The sequence below is a fragment of the Thamnophis elegans genome, chromosome 3, assembly GCF_009769535.1.
Source record: "Thamnophis elegans isolate rThaEle1 chromosome 3, rThaEle1.pri, whole genome shotgun sequence".
NCBI classification, from domain to species: domain Eukaryota; kingdom Metazoa; phylum Chordata; class Lepidosauria; order Squamata; family Colubridae; genus Thamnophis; species Thamnophis elegans.
The window spans coordinates 624006-641860 of NC_045543.1; the positions used below are offsets into that span (position 1 = coordinate 624006).

At 41.5% G+C, this 17855-nt stretch overlaps 1 protein-coding gene across 1 annotated transcript in view; it reads left to right on the forward strand.

Annotated features, from left to right (window-relative positions):
- The window catches only part of TPO (thyroid peroxidase), a 44357-nt gene extending 27378 nt beyond the window's left edge, over positions 1 to 16979 (forward strand). Inside the window, 5 exon segments of the mRNA XM_032212968.1 lie at positions 5723 to 5981; positions 8018 to 8188; positions 11046 to 11283; positions 12843 to 13051; positions 16786 to 16979. Of these exon segments, the coding sequence (XP_032068859.1) occupies positions 5723 to 5981; positions 8018 to 8188; positions 11046 to 11283; positions 12843 to 13051; positions 16786 to 16979 (1071 nt within the window).
- The last annotated feature ends 876 nt before the right edge of the window (positions 16980 to 17855 follow it).

The following is a 17855-nucleotide window of genomic DNA, read 5'->3' on the forward strand; positions in this document are numbered from 1 at the left end:
AACGCCTGCCCATCAGCATCCAGATAAGCAGAAATCAAGAAGTAAACAATGCCTCAATCAAGGAACTGCCACACAAGCTAAAAGTAAACAGCCCAACTAAAGAACCTCCAAGACCATCCCCACCAACACTGAGAGGGAAGCCACTTGATATAAACCGAGAACAAGCCCTGCTTCCTACCAGCACTAATGATGTTGCCTAGTTTGGATAAGGAAATATCTGCAAGATAACAAGGTCCGGGAGCACCAATGACCCTCCATTGTTACACCTGTGTTGAACCAACACTACTGGCTGCTTTGTGGATACTGACATCAGGATACCTGACCTGGGCAGTTATTATTAACCTCAACAGAGTGAGTTCTGCAGCAATGCCATAGTCAATAGGGGCCACCTCAGAGTTACTTGTGCCCCTGCTATTTGGAATTTGGTTCCCTTATGAGAAACCAGTTGGTTGGTCTTCAGATGCCGGTTAAACACCTACTTCTTCCTGTAAACCTTCCCCGTGTGAATGTGACAGAGGAATAGCTTGGTTTTCCTTTTTCTCTTTCCAATATTTTTAATGGATTTTTGTATTTGATTTTACTCCCATGCCCCTTTCATTATTTTTACTATAAACTGCTTAGAGATTAGGCTGCTTGGAAAGCCACACCAACACCCAAGCCACCCAAGTCAAAGCAACAAGAAGACCAAGGAATTGTATTTTTTTTGTATACCTATTTCCTCCCCCTCTCCCCAGAAGGCCAATGTTAAAATACTACTCATCATCTGTCTGAGAATTGCAGGTTAATGAGATCAGTCTTTGGCACATTAGAAACAGTTTAGAAAGACTCTTGTCATTTTCAGGGACACTTATTACATCTATACCAACATCAAGTTGGTAACGTAGATCATAGATCCATAACTGAAGTGTGTTATGGGTACTTAACTAGCAGCTAGCAGCTTCTAGAGTTGAACATAACAACTACGAATGTGACACTTTCTTATTGAACTCCTGCAACTATATTCCCCTACAACTTGGGGAAAGTAAGTGAAAGGATAGCATCCTAATAGCGCAAAGAGGGAAGCTGAGAAATAAATACCAACTTTTTTTGAATCATAATACAGAATATTTATACAAATTAGAAGAACAGATTTAGCTGCTTTGTGGGATGACAGAGTAAGGAAAATGATTTTTCCCCCTGCTTGGAAAATATTGTGAACACTTCATTATAAAAACATAGTGAATTCATAGATAACATCACTGGGGAAATTAAAGTAGAAAGACAGTACAAATGTAGGTCTCTCAAGGTCACCTCTTTCCATCCTGTTGAAATGACATTGCACGAGGAGAATCTGAAGTTAAGAAGCGGAGGGCAAAAATTGTATCATGCAATTTCAGGTTATTTCTGAAGTCACTCCTGTTCTTGTTATGACTGTTTACTCAAGGCATACATATGCCGGCTGATCCTCAGTTCTTCGGCAGCAGATTCTGGTAGATTCAGTGCAAGTAGTCCTCGCTTACAATAGGGACTGGCAACTCTTACTAATCAGAGCAGTCATCTCTTAATTGTGCCATCACATGACCGTGATTTGTGACTTCCTGCTGGTGTCTCCATTCTCTCTGCTTGTCAGAACCCAACGATGAAGGTTGCAAATTGTGGTCCCATGACTATGGGACGTTGCAACCATTGTAAAAGTGTGCTGATTGCAAATTGCAATCACATTACAGGAAGCTGCTGCAATGCCTGTAGTTTCCAGAACAAGCCATAAGCCTTGATTTTCAGCATCATCATAACTTCAAGGCGAGGAGGAGGAGGGGAGGGGAAGAGATAGCAGTGACATAACTACACTTGGAAGAAATGGAGGAGGCAGATCAAGGGTTTTATCAAACTAAGAGGAAAAAGTAGGGTAAGAAAGATATTCAATGGCAGTCAACCTTGAAAAGGCAGTAAGAACACAATACACTCACAATTTCATTTATCAGGATTTTTTTTCCTCTCTTCTGTATACTGTTTCTATTTACTAACCGATTAACACCACAGTGAACATCTGAAACAACTAAGGAAGACAAACGTTTCTTTCCTATCTGTTTGGGATAGAAAATTGTCCTAGCCATTCTGGTTAGATTTGCTGTGAGAGTTGACTTAAAGGTGGAGTCCCTTTGTTGGAGAAGGCCATAGTTGCTGACTGAGAGATTCTGACTCGGGACCAGTGAAGAAGCTACTCTTCTTCAAATACGTCCAAAAGTATCTGACAGAAAAGATTGGACCTCTAATTGAGGAAACCTTCACCATGTAGCCATTCAAGCTGATAAGGGAGCCCAGCAGCTGCCAAGAGCTTCAGGTAAAGGTCTCCACAGATGCTTGGCAAGTATATTGCTTTTCCTCGGTCTAGAAGGGATACGACTGATACGACTGAGGCAGAAGAAGATCTTACACTTTTTCCTGGTTCCGATGGATGGTCTAGACCAGGGAGCCCAGAACTCTGGGAGTTGAAGTCCACAAGTCTTAAAGTTGCCAAGATTGGAGACCCCTGAAGCAACAAGTATAAACTATGAGGTCTCCCTGAGGGACCAAACTTCAAAATTATAGAAAGGGAATTTAGCCATAACAACCATGTGGCTTAGTGAAGGGCCCAAATGCATGTTTAAATTGACATTTTTATGAGCCAACTCAAGTGTAAAAATTTAAAAATAAAAAACCCTGCCAGCATTTTTGCTCCAGAGTCGATACCCAGTAGAATTCTGTGGAAGATAGCATCTAGGCGTTTGCTAGAACATTATACCGATCCTGCCATTTTGCAATTTAGCGATTTCTGCAAGAAGCTCAGATGCTCATTTCTCTTTTACCCCATTCCATTGGGAAGGCAGTCTGCTAAAGATCTAATCTCGGCTCCACTGTTTCTCATTTAATTCATATAATGAAAAAGGCAAAAGAATCCTCCATTTGCTCTTCTCCAAATACCTTTTTAATTTTCCAAGGCCTTTGCAAAGCAGCCACACCGAAGCCGATGCTCATCACTGGCGGCAGTCCTTCCATATCTTCTGCCTTTTTCCTTTTCCTTTCAGAGGGCTCCGCTCAATTTAGGTCACTCTTGTATTGCAAAGATAAAGGCTTTTATTTCTTTATTTTCCCCTGAATAAGACTGGATGTCTCCGAAGTACAATAGGAACCATTCCTTGCCAGAAAGCCTGACTGAATGAAGACTATCAGCTGTTATTCTTTTCTTTTGCAGTGATGTAAGGCAGAGTTGAGCTCAGTTTGAACAGTCTGGCCCAGATGGGATTTCTGAAAACATCCTGATTTAAAGAGATGCCCACATCACGCTTATGGGCCTGTTTGCTGAAAGACTTACTGTTCCAATTCTGAAGGTCTCATAGAAATGTTATAGCAACAGCACTTAGATTTATATGCCACGTCAAAGTGCTTTATAGCCCTCGCTGAGCTGTTTACAAATGTGTAATGATGAGAGCCACATTCAAAGATGGCAGAGCGGAGAGAGGAAACCCTAATGGCACAAAACTAGCTGCAAGAGCAAGGCCCAGCTAGAAATGCGTTCTTTGAACTTTTTATTTTTAAAAAGCTTGGTAAAAGGGCAAAGGGAAGCCTCAGGCTTATGTGACTTTCAGTTGGCCTGGCCAATGGCAATGGCACCTAGACTTATATACTGCTTCACAGTGCTTTACAGGCCTCTCTAAGTGGTTTACAGAATCAGCATATTGCCCCCAACAATCTGGGTCCTCATTTTACCCACCTCGGAAGGATGGAGGGCTGAATCAACTTTCAGCTGGTGAAAATCAAACTGTTGGCAGTCAGCAAAATTAGCCTGCTAAATTTTGACCACTGCACCACCATGCCATCTGGGATTACTTTCTACATACAGTACACTCTCTTTTTCAGAAGTGTAACCTGCCATGATATGCTTTGAAGGATTATTTTAAATAAATGCATAAATACATAAGGATGTATTAGCTCAGTTCCTCGAGATTCCCCAAATATTTTACACGGCAGCCACTCCAAATCCTTTTCATCACGGACACTGATCAGGGATTGCAGCAGTTGGTTAGTCCAATAATCAGCTGTCGGTGTTTGACAAAGAAAACCACTGGAGTTTCCCTGCCAAGTTATTAAATCCTTGTTTCTCCAGATTGCACAGGTTAAACAGAAATGCTAGTTGTTGTTGCTGGGCCTTTCAAAGATGAGATCTTCTAAGTCCTACTGGGATGTAGGATTATTATTATTTTTTGTGCCTTGTGTGGTTGATTCTATCAACTGTAGTAACCTGTTTGTGAGTTCGCACAGGGCAATGAGAAGAGAGGAGAAATATATAAAGGCAGCAGTAATATAATTTTTTTAAAGGTTGGCTCTTCCAGCAAGGTAATTTGGCCTCTGCTGAGCCAGCATTATATACTGTTGCAACAAGATTGATTTCTTAATCTCTCCCCCATCAGTAGAACAGGTATGGGCGGAAGATAGATTACAGAGTTTCTAATTCTGAATTAACACCTTGCTAAGGCTGCTGAAATGAAAAACCCTTCGATTAATCAGCAATGGACGTAGATCTCGGCTCCAGGACTGAAAAACGCCTTCCTAAATGGAGTGTTTAGTGGGACATGATTGGTTTAGCATTTGGAGCACATGATGGCTTTGTCGTTCAGGAGCATTTCTTTGATTGATGCCTTCTAAGGATTAAGAAAAGACACACGAAGCAGATCTGAAGAGCTTTCCCACTCCCGGGCCAGAATTTATCATAGGACCATCATGCTGGCGCAAGAGAAACATCCGTCCTGGTCGTAAAAATCAGGTGTGGTCATGTGATGACCTGCTTAATGACTGGAATGACTTACAACTGCAATTGCAGGTTCTGTTATGGTTGTGAGTTAAGGACTGCATGCAAGGTTTTCTTGACAGCATAGGAGAAACTTTCATAGATCAATCACTCAAATCTTTATTACCATGATAGGCCATCATATACTTGCAGAGAGAATGTGCTTGATTTCTCTCAAAGGCTGAGCCGAAATGATGTCTCTTCACACTTCTAGCACATACAATGAGATCCGGGGGGTGGCCTGGTACTCATCAATAAACCTATGGCATTATGGAAGCATTTGCTAAAGAATTTCTGTAACCCAATATGAGGCTTTGGATGGCTATGGGTTTTCTGGGGATAATTGTAAATGGGCTTATCAGATGGATTTTGGGAGCACTTTATCATAAAATCTGCCCACAATTTCATTCAGGAAAGAAGCCTTTCATCAAAAACCAGGTGAGTGGCCATAAACCTGAAAGCAAGTTGCTCAAAGCCAGAGTTTCCGATGGAATTCAAGGCTGCCTTGCTTGCAATGAAATCATCTCTACTGCCTGATATTGTCCAAAGAGTCACTTTCTGTGGGAATGTTGGGATTTGGGTAAAATAGCAATAGCAATAGCATTTAGACTTATATACCGCTTCATAGGCCTTTCAGCCCTCTCTAAGCGGTTTACAGAGAGTCAGCATATTGCCCCCAACAACAATCTGGGTCCTCATTTCACCCACCTCGGAAGGATGGAAGGCTGAGTCAACCCTGAGCCGGTGAGATTTGAACCGCTGAACTGCTGATCTAGCAGTAGCCTGCAGTGCTGCATTTAACCACTGCGCCACCTCGGCTCATGTTGGGGGCAGCAGCCCAATGTTTCTTGATAATAGTCTGTCCTTCCTAAAACACTGTCGGGGGTTTCTTATTTCCCTTCTTATTTATTCCTTCAGATTATTACCATCAGGGATTACATTCCCAAGATCATCGGTCCGGATGCTTTCGAACAATACATTGGTCCGTACCAAGGCTACGATCCCACAATCAACCCAACAGTCACCAACGTATTTTCGACCGCAGCCTTTCGCTTTGCTCACGCTGCAATTCATCCACTGGTGAAGAGGCTGAACCCGCGGTATAAGGAAGACCCAACGCTTCCTAATCTTTACTTGCATGAGGCCTTTTTCACTCCCTGGAGACTCATTAAAGAAGGTGCCTCTGTAATGCAGTTACATCCACTAACACGGCTACAATATTCTTCCTAATTGAAATTTCCTTTCAAAGAAAAGGTTTTGTTTTCATCCCAACATTGTTCTGACTGCTGAATCATTAGCTGACACATTTTGGTTTCCTGCTTCTAGCTAGTAGAATTAATTACGCACCCTTTTCATTTATGTTGGCTTTTTGAATAAATTTGGCTTGCCAGATGGGTTACAATCCGGGGTTATGTGTGTACACACATAAGGATATGTGTGTACATACTGTGAGGTGTATATGAAATGTAATCAAAGCTCATACTTTCTGAATTATTTCAATAACTTTTGTTTATTCCAAAGGTCTAGGCTAATTTTTTACAGTGTGGTATTACAAACAGAATATCAATAATACCTAAATCCCAATTTACATTGCAGGGATAGGAAACAAAAAAAAATCCTCCAGAGGTTGCTGGATGTCTTCCGGCAAACCCAACCAGTAACGGTGCAGGTTTTGTGGATAGTAGCTCAGTGACATCAGAAAGCCTTCACTATGGATATCTTGTTTCTGAAGAGGTCGATATAGTGATCGATAAAGAAGAATATTTGTAATTCAGAGTTGAAATGAAGGGTCCTTGATGACCTCTGAGTTTGCTTGTTTTCTTGCAGATGTTTCATTACTCAATCTAGGCAACTAGGGAGCACTGTTGATGCTAGCTAGTAATGAAAAGTCTGCAAGAACACAGAGCACCAAGGACCCTTCATATACGGTGGCATAAACAGAGGTGGGATTCAAATTGTGAGCCGCCCTGAGTCCCCTTCGGGGAAAAGGGCAGCATATAAATGCACTAAATTCAATTCAAATTCAATTCAATTCAAATAATTTAACAACTAATTCTCTGCCCTAATGATTTCTTCCAACAACCAGTTCACCAAACTGCTCAGAAAGTTAACAACCCATTCTCCCAAAGTGTTGCGAACTGGCTGAATCCCATCACTAGGTATAAGGCTGTGGGATAGGTGCCTCCACCATCCTTTGCTTCCTTATGTAGTAATAGTACTAATTGTGAGAGGGATCTTGGAATCCTGGTGGACAACCGTTTAAATAGGAGCCAGCAGTGTGCAACAGCTGCCAACACAGTTCTAGGCTGCATAAAAAGAGGGATAGAATCAAGATCACGTGAAAGGTTAATACCACTTTATAATGCCTTGGTAAGGCCACACTTGGAATACTGAATTCAATTTTGGTCTCCATGATGTAAAAAAGATGTGGAGACTCTAGAAAGAGTGCAGAGAAGAGCAACAAAGATGATTAGGGGACTGGAGGCTAAAACGTACAAAGAACGATTGCAGGAACTGGGGATGTCTAGTTTAATGAAAAGAAGGACCAGGGGAGACATGATAGCAGTCTTCCAATATCTCAGGGGCTGCCACAAAGAAGAAGGTGTCAAGCTATTCTCCAAAGCACATGAGGGCAAAACAAGAAGCAATAGGTGTAAACTAATCAAGGAGAGAAGCAACTTAGAACTAAGGAGAAATTTCCTGAGAGTTAGAACGATCAATCAATGGAACAACTTGCCTCCAGAAATTGTGAATGCTCCAACACTGGAAGTTTTTAAGAAGATGTTGGATAACCATTTGTCTGAAGTGGTGTAGGGTTTCCTGTCTAGAAGACCTCCAAGGTCCCTTCCAACTCTGTTATTCTATTACATTCTCAGCTTAATGGAAGTTAACTTAGCAGACTTTGAATGCAAGGGACACTTCTGTGCAAGCATAAATTCCCAATTGCCATTTTACACATTCATTTGGATGCAATGAACTTTTGGTCTTAACACATAGCCTCCCCCACCCCCCTTAGCCTGTTAAATCAAGAGCTTAGCATACAATTTATAAAGAAAAGATTATGCATAAATGTGTATAACTAATGATATTTTTAAAAATAGTTGTAATGACAGGTAAGTTATTTTTCTTGGGTAGTTGATGAAATCTTACGTGTAAGCTCTCATCCCCAATAACGTGGTTTCTTATAAATGCTACTTATTTTTGTGGTCGAAGGTGGTTTGGATCCCTTGCTAAGAGGAACACTAACAACTGCGGCAAAACTTCAGGTCCAGGACCAACTGCTGAATGAAGAATTAACGAAGAAGCTCTTCGTGTTGTCTAACAATGCTTCCTTGGACTTATCCTCCCTTGATTTGCAACGGGGGCGTGATCATGGGCTCCCAGGTACATTGATGTGCTTTTCTAAAAAAAAAGATGTTCTATGTCAACATTAGAATGAAACAGGCTGGGTGTTTCCTTCTCTGACCTGAATATCAGTTATGATTATTCAAAGCTATTCTTTTCCTGAAGGGAAAAGGGAAAAATGAGTTTCATGTAATGCTGGTTTTGCTTTATCGCAGAAGTGATCAAACTTTGGGATGGATCGAGTATGTGGGGCTACTAATGCTTGCTACCAGCAGCCAGTGACAGCAGAGAAATTGTGGTCCAAAAGTACAAGAAATGACAATTTCCCTGCCTCTGTTTGTGAGGAACAGCCTTCTTTGATTAAGGAGATAATCAAAGGACATAATGGGGAAGATTTAACATTTGTTTACCCTCCACCTTCCCTGTAAATTGACTGATAGATCTGCTGCAAAGAAGTCATAAGATTAGAGTTCTTGGCTGAGGCAGTTACACCAGAATCAGAATAGAGCTGGAAGGGACCTTGGAGGTCTTCTAGTCCAACCCCTCCCCCCTGCTCCAGCAGGAGACCCTATACCATTACAGACAAACGACTGTCTGGTCTCTTCTGAAAAACCTCCAGTGATGGAGCACCCATGATTCCTGGAGGCCGGCTGTTCCACAGGTAATTTGTCCCCTCTGTTAGGAAGTTTCCCTTTAATTCCAGGTTTCTTCCCTCCTTGATTAGTTCCCATCCATTGTTTCTAGCCTTATGATGTACATTGTCCACACTGAAGGAGGAACCAAGGTTCACAGGAGTAGATTTCAAGGCATGGTTTTTATTCACTCCTACTACAGGTAGTCCTCGACTTACAGCAGTTCATTTAGTGACCATTTAAAGTTACAACGGCACTGAAAGAAGTGACTCATGACCGTTGTTCACAGTTACAACCTTTCCAGCATCCCCAGGATCACGTGGTTCATACTTATGACCATTGCTGTGCCCCAAAAAGTGATCACTTTTTGCAACCTTTTGACAAGCAAAGTCAATGGGGAAACCAGACTCACTTAACGACTGCAATGTCTCACTTAACACCCATGGCAGGAAAGGTCATAAGATTGGGCAAAACTCACTTAACAAATGTCTCACTGAACAACAGAAATGTTGGGCTCAATTGCGGTTGTAGGTCGAGGACTACCCATATTTACTTTCCAAATTTAATTCCCCCCCCCAATTAAGGTATGCGGGTATGTCATGTGACTGTAACTCTTTAAAGCTTACCTGGTGGGTGCAGAGAGCAACTGTGGGAACACATGAAAAGTGTGGTTACTTTAAAGAGCTGCAGACAAGGGCGGCTCTGCCTTTCCATCACGGTCGAGTGCACCAAGCTGTATTTTTCAAAGTATAAGATGAACCTTTTTCCTCAAAAAAAAAAGAGGGTGAAAACCTGGGTGCATCTTATACAGTGAATGCAGCATTTTTAGTCTCCTGAGACCCCGCCCCATTTTTCAAAAAAAAACCAACGATGTGCAGAGGGTTTGGGAGGCCTGCAGAGGGCTCCTGGGGGCTGGGGAGGACAAAAATGAGTGAAAATTGGCCCATTTTTCACAAAATGGGGGTGTTTTGCCCCGGGAGCTCTCTGCAGGCCTCCCACACCCTCTGCATGCCCCATTTTTTGCCCCATTTTTTGCAACCCCCCCCCCCCCCAAAAAAACAACAACATGCTGTGCAGAGGGCTCCTGGAGGGCCAGGGAAGATAAAACCCTTTTTTTTTAAAAAAAAATTTATCTTTTCAAAATCTTGGTCCGTCTTATAGTCCAAAAAATATGCTATGTCCTAAAATCTATACAGATTGCCTAATCTGCTCTGGGTAGGGTTCTCTCTTTTATATAGCATTCATTTTCCTACTTAACTAAACCTTTTGATATCAGACGAAGCCTTCCATTCCCGGTTTCAGAGCTCTCGTTTTTCAATCTGTCACCATCAATTTCCAATCCTCTTTCCAATGTTTTATATAATTCACCTCAATCCCAGTTCCTCTGCTTTAATTAATAGAATAGAGCTACTGTAATACTCTGACCCTGAAGATTAGCTGTTAATAGTGAGCTTGACACCTTTCAGCCGCAAACTCCTGAAAAGCCCTAAATCAAATTAAAGATTGGTTTGCCATCATGATAAGCAGGACCAAGCTGGACTTATTAACAAATCCAGTTACAGCCGTCAGCATTTCCACAAACATATTTTGCAGAAAAAATGCCTCTACGGACAATGCTGACGGATCAGAGAGAGGCTGAAGGTTGTCTTGGCGCAATGTAAGATGAAGACGAGGCAAAATATTTCCTGTCCCACAGCGTCATTTGCAGAGGGTTTGCGGATTTGAACTGGCATCCTGTCACTCAAATCCCCCCTCCAAGCTTTTTTCTCTCTGATTCTTGGGCCAGTTTCAATCCAAACTCAATGCTTGGCCCTAAAATGACATCGGACAGGTGGGCCACACGGCCAATGTGATTTTTTGAACAAGCAGATGGGATTCCAATATGACAAATACATTCTTTATGCCAATGACTTTGTCTAGTATTTGTTTTTTTAATACTAGAAAAAGTCCACTGTTGCTCTAAGCTCAGTTTGCACATGGATTGGGAGCCATGAGGATATATCAGTATGTAGGCTTGACAGGAAAATTGAATGTTGGTACTGCTGCCACATCACTTGCATTGCATTGCCATGAAAACTGCACTCTTGTATCCGTATAGTCCCAAGGATTCTCACTCGACAGAAAGCTTTTGGTACCAAAATTATGATTTCGTGGAGGCAGGGGTTCGTGTCTTTTAGAGCTGATGGTCCACATAGTTACAGTACTTTTGTAGAGCTAGAAAAGAGAGATGGGTTTGAATCTTACTGTCTATGCAATATCTGCAGGTTATAATGATTGGCGAGAATTCTGTGACTTGCCGAGGCTGAGGACTGAACAGGAGTTGATGACAGCAATAGAGAATAAAACCGTTGTCCAAAGAATTATGGAACTCTACAGAAGCCCCGACAATATCGATGTCTGGCTGGGGGGAATCGTAGAAACTATTCACCCTGATGTCAGAACCGGCCCCTTGTTTGCATGTCTCATTGGAAAGCAAATGAAAGCGTTGAGAGATGGCGATAGGTAAGCTTATTGTACCTGCACTATTGGAATACACTTGCTTTTACAGAACAGACAAGGTGAGCCATTTAGATAACTGGACTCAAAAGATTTGGTGATCTTCAGCACAATGAAGCCCTGCCTTCCTTCCTTCCTTCCTTCCCCTCCCTCCCTCCCTCCCTCCCTCCTTCCCACCTTCCTCCCTCCTTCCTCCCTCCCTCCCTTCCTTGCTTCTTCTCTCCCTCCTCTCTTCTCCCTCCCCTTCCCTCCCTCTCCCTCCCTCCTACCTTCCTTCCCTACTTCCTCCCCCTCCTTCCTTCCTTCCTCCCTCCCTCCCTCCCTCCCACCTCCCTCCCTTCTTCCTTCCCTGCTTCCTTATTACTATCACCACATTGCTATCATCATTACACCACCATCATGAATTATGTTAGCAGCTGGAAGTTACAGCTTCTGCCAAGGAGGAATAATAAACCCTCTGTGACTTAAGGAATTGGACTCAGGATACCCAATAGCACCCAAGGACTCAATATCCCATCACATAGCTAATATTCTCTGCCAATAAGCACCAGGAATCTCTTTGCAGATACTCAAATATCAATGCAAAGATCTATGGGTTGGAGGTAAGCAAGTCTGCGTTCGAGACCCGAGTGCTGCTGTGTGATGGGGTGAGCTCCCGTCATTCACTCCAGCTCCTTGGCGGGGACATGATAGGAGCCCCCATGGGCAGCCCCTGGGCGATGGTGATGTCACTAGCTAATCTTTTCAACCCGGAAGTGCCTTAAACGATACCCCTGACATGAACAAGATGGGGGAAGTGCAAAGATCTGCAGTGGATAAGACTGTCAGAAACAAATATACAGTGGAACCTCCGGTCACGACCGTAATCCGATCCAGGACTTTGATCACAATCCAATTTGGTTGTGACTGGAAGTGAGACTGACTGCGCATGCGCATAAAAAATGGCATGGCAGGGGAAGTTGCCTCGGCTATGTTTGCTCGCCACCTGAGTCTGTGTTCACAACCAGAGTCGAACATTTTGGGGATTTTTGGGTCGGCACCCGATTAGGTCATGGTCAGAAGCGTTCGTGACCTGAGGTTCCACTCTACCTGTAATGTTGTCCATGTGAACCAGGAGTCTGCTTTACTAGGGAATTGTTGCTTGATGGAAGCCAAACAATTACAGTACAAACATCTTCTTGGTGTTCACGCTGAAAGCACATCGTTTCCAGTAGAAAAATATCATTGGAGCAACCTTGACAAACCCTGACATGCTCAGTGCTGTGTGTCTTTTGTGCCTGAACAAAGTTGCATTTCCCCCACATGGTGATGTAGAATTGCATTCAGTATTCTTATTACTACACCATTAAATCCATAACATTACTTGTATTCCATATCCTTTGATGCAACGTATAATCCTTAGTCGTTCATGAGATTCTATTTTGTAATACTCCACTCTGTACCCAAATTTTAATCCATTTCTAGCCATGTCCTGATTCATATTTCAATATCAGCAAATGTAGTTCTATGAAATCGGGATATACACTGATAGATTGTCATTGTATTGGGATCTTCCTTCCGTGCAGATTTTGGTGGGAGAACATCAATATTTTTACCGATGCTCAAAGGCAGGAGCTTGGAAAATATTCTTTATCCAGACTTATCTGTGATAACACAGGCTTGATGGAAGCAACTCCTGACCCTTTTCTACTTGGGAAATTTCCTGAAGATTTTGTGTCATGTGAAAATCTACCTAGCATTAATTTAGGACCTTGGCGTGAAGTCCTTTGACCAGGTAACTTGAAAACTAATAACAGATTCATCTACGAGTATTTATTGATAAATAGATTCTATTTCATTTCTGGGCATAGTCCCAGGTTGAAAAACACAGGACTGCTGCCTTAATTTTAGTTAGGGATATTTGCAAACAAAAAAATACATGGAATGTTTTGAAGGTTGGAAGCAACATGTCTTAATTTCTTCTGCCACCAATTATAAGTAGATCTTCTTGAATTGCATGAAAGGAGGGTGTGAAATCCAGCTGGTTCTGGCAGTTTCTGGAGAATCAGTAGCAGAAATTCTGAGTAGTTTGGAGAACTTGCAAATTTGGCTGGCCCCGGAATGGGGTGGGAATGGAGATTTTGCAGTATCCTTTCCCTGCCACGCCCACCAACCCACACCATGCCCACCAAGCCACGCCCACAGAACCGGTAGTTAAAAAAAAATGAATTTCACCACTGCATGAAAGGATTATGAAAATATGCATGAAATATTGCTCATAATAGTGTCAATAGCTCTGGTGTTATTGACCAGAGTGCCACCCTTTTTAATGTACACACACTGATACTGTGGATTCCCTACAAATGCTACTGGCACAGAATTAACCTTTTGTGAAGCTTTCCTTATTAAGAATCTAAATTACACCTAGCAAATTGAATTTACTTTCACATATAGGCATGGAACAGGATTAGATTAAAATCAAGAATTGCCTTTTAATTATGTTGCTGAATCTCTCAAAAGCTTGCCAATGCAGCATTTATATACCTGCCAAATTTAAAGAAATCAGGAGTAATACAATGGAATCAAATCCAATTAATTCAATGATTGAATATATTGGCAAGGAGAACATACTGTATGTATATTCATGCAGACAACCAGCTACAGGAACTGTGGTGGTGCAGTGGTTAGAACAGAGGTGGTATTCAGCAGGTTTTGACCACTTCTGGAGAATCAGTAATGGAAATTTTGAGTAGTTCCGAGAACCGGTAAATACCACCTCTGACTGGCCCTGCCCCCATCTATTCTCTGCCTCCTGAGTCCCAGCTGATCGGGAGGAAATGGGGATTTTGCAGAATCCTTCCTCTGAAGTGGGGAGGGAATGGAGATTTTACAGTATCCTTCCCCTGCCACTGCCACCAAGCCACGCCCACAGAACCAGTAGTAAAAAAATTTGAATCCCACCACTGGGTTACAATGCAGTACTGCAAGCTACTTCTGCTGACTGCCGGCTGCCTGCAATTTGGCAGTTCAAATCTTACCAGGCTCAAGATTGACTCAGCCTTCCATCCATCCGAGGTCAGTAAAATGAGGAGCCAGATTGTTAGGGGCAATAGGCTGACTCTGTAAACTGCTTAGAGAGGGCTGTAAAGCACTGTGAAGTGGTATATAACTCTAGGTGTTATTGCTACAGGAACATCCTCAGCATCTCTTAAATATACATGATTTTGCAGCAGAAACCAAGGCTACTGGATCTGAAATGCAGAACTCTGGACAGTTGGTAAATAGCAGTAGACAGGACTCCATATATGACAATCCTCCAGAAGTTATTATTCCAGCTGCAACAAAGAATATGATATGGCTCCCTAAATAAGTCAGAGTTGGGTTTATAACTCACGGTAGGTCATAATTGGTTTAATTATGGCTTATTTGAGAAATCAGAATTGGATTCACACAAGTTAAGTCATAACCATGGTTTACAAAGCAGAGTAGCAGAGTTCTCACTGCCTTTAAATGAAACAAACTTTGTATGGCTTGTACCAATGTGTTAACCAAAATAATCTCTTTGAGAGACGGACTCTGGCACGACAGGCATACCTTTAGGGTTCAAGGTGAATAAAAAGTTGATTTTTAATATTATTAACAAATATAAATTTCCTTACCTGGAGGTTGTAAGATCTTTTATGGAAAAAATGTAGAATCAGATGTTATATTTATTAGGCAGTGGGTAAATAACAAAATAATTACTAGCTGTTGGTCAGTTTGACATTGATTAAGGGTAAAGAAATAAAGATAGATAATAGCAATAGCACTTGGACTTACATATTGCTTAATACAGCACTCGCTCAACCTATTGCCCCTTACAATCTGGGTCCTCATTTTACCAATCTCAGAAGGATGGAAGGCTTGAGTCAACATGAGGCAGTCAGGATCGAATTCCAAACTGTGGGCAGAGTTTGCCTGTAATAATGTATTCTTAACCACAGTGCCACCAATTAATAATGCATTAATTGTGGCAAAATAAAATAGTAAAAAAATTATGCAAATTTTCAGGTTCTCCAGAATTTTCTTTGACATAGGAGGTTACCAAAAGTGGTGAAAAAGTTAAGAGGAAAGCATGAAAGTCAAGAAATCACATTTAATATTCCAGCCATCAAAGTTGACATTAGGTCAAGACTGCTAGATTGAATGTATTAAGTCATGATTACGTGTTAGCGGTGTCAACTTACATCTACCATTAGGAAACCGAAAAAAATATTTCTACCCCAGCTTTGGAAACACCAAGGCTACTATAGTAATCCACAACAGTCTGTGTGTGTGTGTGTGTACATATATATATAATCCCTTTTATATATGCAATAAAGAAATTATTATTAGGTTGCAATAAGTCCTTTTAAACTCACTATATTGTTTTGTTTTTTGTACTGTACAGTGTATGTGGGACTTCTGTATTCAGCAAATATAACCTATCCTAGGTTTCTGTTCCTAACCATGATGGTGCTAAAATAAGTAAACAGACATTATAACACTGCAATGCAAGTTCTGTCCTTTAGGATGTGAGTTTTGCTGTCACTAGCAAGTATGTAAGGAACAGAGTTTGTGATGCAGGCTGTATTCCATTCAGTGGTAGGTTTCCATATTTTTTACCACCGATTCGCTCACGCACACGCATGCACATGGGCACGATGCTTCTACACATGCCTCCTGCCACCACTACTACCGGTTTGTCCGATCCAGGCCAAAGTGGGAGCAACCCCCCTCTGATTCCTTTCCACCACAAAGTCAGAGGTGGATTTCACCTAATTTTATCACCGAATCACCATGCACTGAAAATGTGAGTGCACACTTCCGCGCATGTGTGCAGCCTTCCATGCATACGCTTTGCTCACACAAAGCTTACTTAGAAACGTGGCTAAATAGGATGGCATAGCGCCAGGGCAGGTGGATGGGGTGGCTCCACCCACAGGTCACCACTACCGGTTCACCCAAACCAGTCCAAACCACCTGAATACCACCACTGCACAAAGTTGCTTATGATTCATGGAAACACTGTCGCCTGAATAAACAATACAAAATATTTATTAATTGTTCCTTCAACAGCCAAATAAGCTGATTAATAGGCACCCTTGAAAATTATTACATGGCAAAAGAAAAAACAAAGATATTACAAGGCTGTTCCTAAGTTCGCTACTTGCAGTAATTATTGTGTATTTAATTTTTCTCATTTGTTGCAGAATTTCATAATGTTATCAGTGCAATAAAATCTCTCTGGGTTTTATAAAATATGAAGGTATGAATTTGGAAAAAGACGTATTTGTAAGTAACTGCATGCACTGTTATACAAAAAATCTGGCCTTCACAACTGAGTATGTCAGTATGAGTTAAATGCCCCTTAAATTATAAGAATAATAATTTAGTGGAGCAGAGAATAAGGCTTCTATTTCAGTATTTAAAGCCATCACCATCAACCAAAGTTGATCCATGGACATTCATGTGCCTGGTTTTCACCTCATGTTCTGTTTTTACTTTAAGAATAGCAACCTGGTTCTCCAGTCAAAGAGGAACATGAGGACTTCATCCATTGCTTAAAAGCTGGAAAATCTTCAGTGACCCACACCTGCCAACAAAGATATAAGCTACTTGGACAAAAAAAATTATCCTGCACGAAAGGGAAATGGAATTCAGAACTGCCATTCTGTCAAGATGCTTCTCTTTTTCAAACCTGATATTTTCATCACAATTAAATATTTCAACATAGCCCTAATAAATGCCATTCCTTTTGTTTTTATTTAATGTGTTTCCCCCCAAATAAGGCAAAGCCTTATTTTTTTTTTGACCCCCGAAATAAGCACTTGGTCTTATTTCCAGGGAGGTCTTTTTATTTTTGAGGTGCAGGAGACGGAGAACACGGTCACTTCATGGCTGCTGCAGTGTTGCAATATTTTCAGGGGAGGGCTTATTTTAGCGCATGTGCTCAAAAACCTAATTGGGCTTATTATCTGGGGAGGTCTTATTTTCAGGGAAACAGGGTACATATTTTTTTTTAAAAATTATATGAACAAAAGCAAAACTTAAGAACATATGTAAAGGAAAGTTAATGAAAAGATGCAAAAAGTGTGAGAAACTATACAAATAAATATAAATGTGAATCAAAGATTGCAATAATATTCATATGAAGTCTGTTCGAGAGCATATAATTTAGTTTTAAGAAATCTTTGGCAGATTTAATTGTAGATAGTCCTTAACTCACTACCACAATGGAGCCCAGAATTTCCGTTGCTAAGAGATACTAAGTGAGACAGTTGTTAAGGGAATCTTGTCCCCTTTTACTATCACTCCTGCCACCATTGTTAAGTGAATCGGTGCAGTTGTTAAGGTAATAACATGGTTGTTAAGTGAATTTGGCTTCCTCATTGACTTAGCTCAGTGTTTCTCAATCTTGGCAACTTGAAGATGTCCAGACTTCAACTCCCAGAATTCCCCAGCCAGCATTTGCTGGCTGGGGAATTCTGGGAGTTGAAGTCCAGACATCTTCAAGTTGCTAAGGTTGGGAAACACTGACTTAGCTGGTCAGAAGTTCACAAAAGGTGATCACATGACCT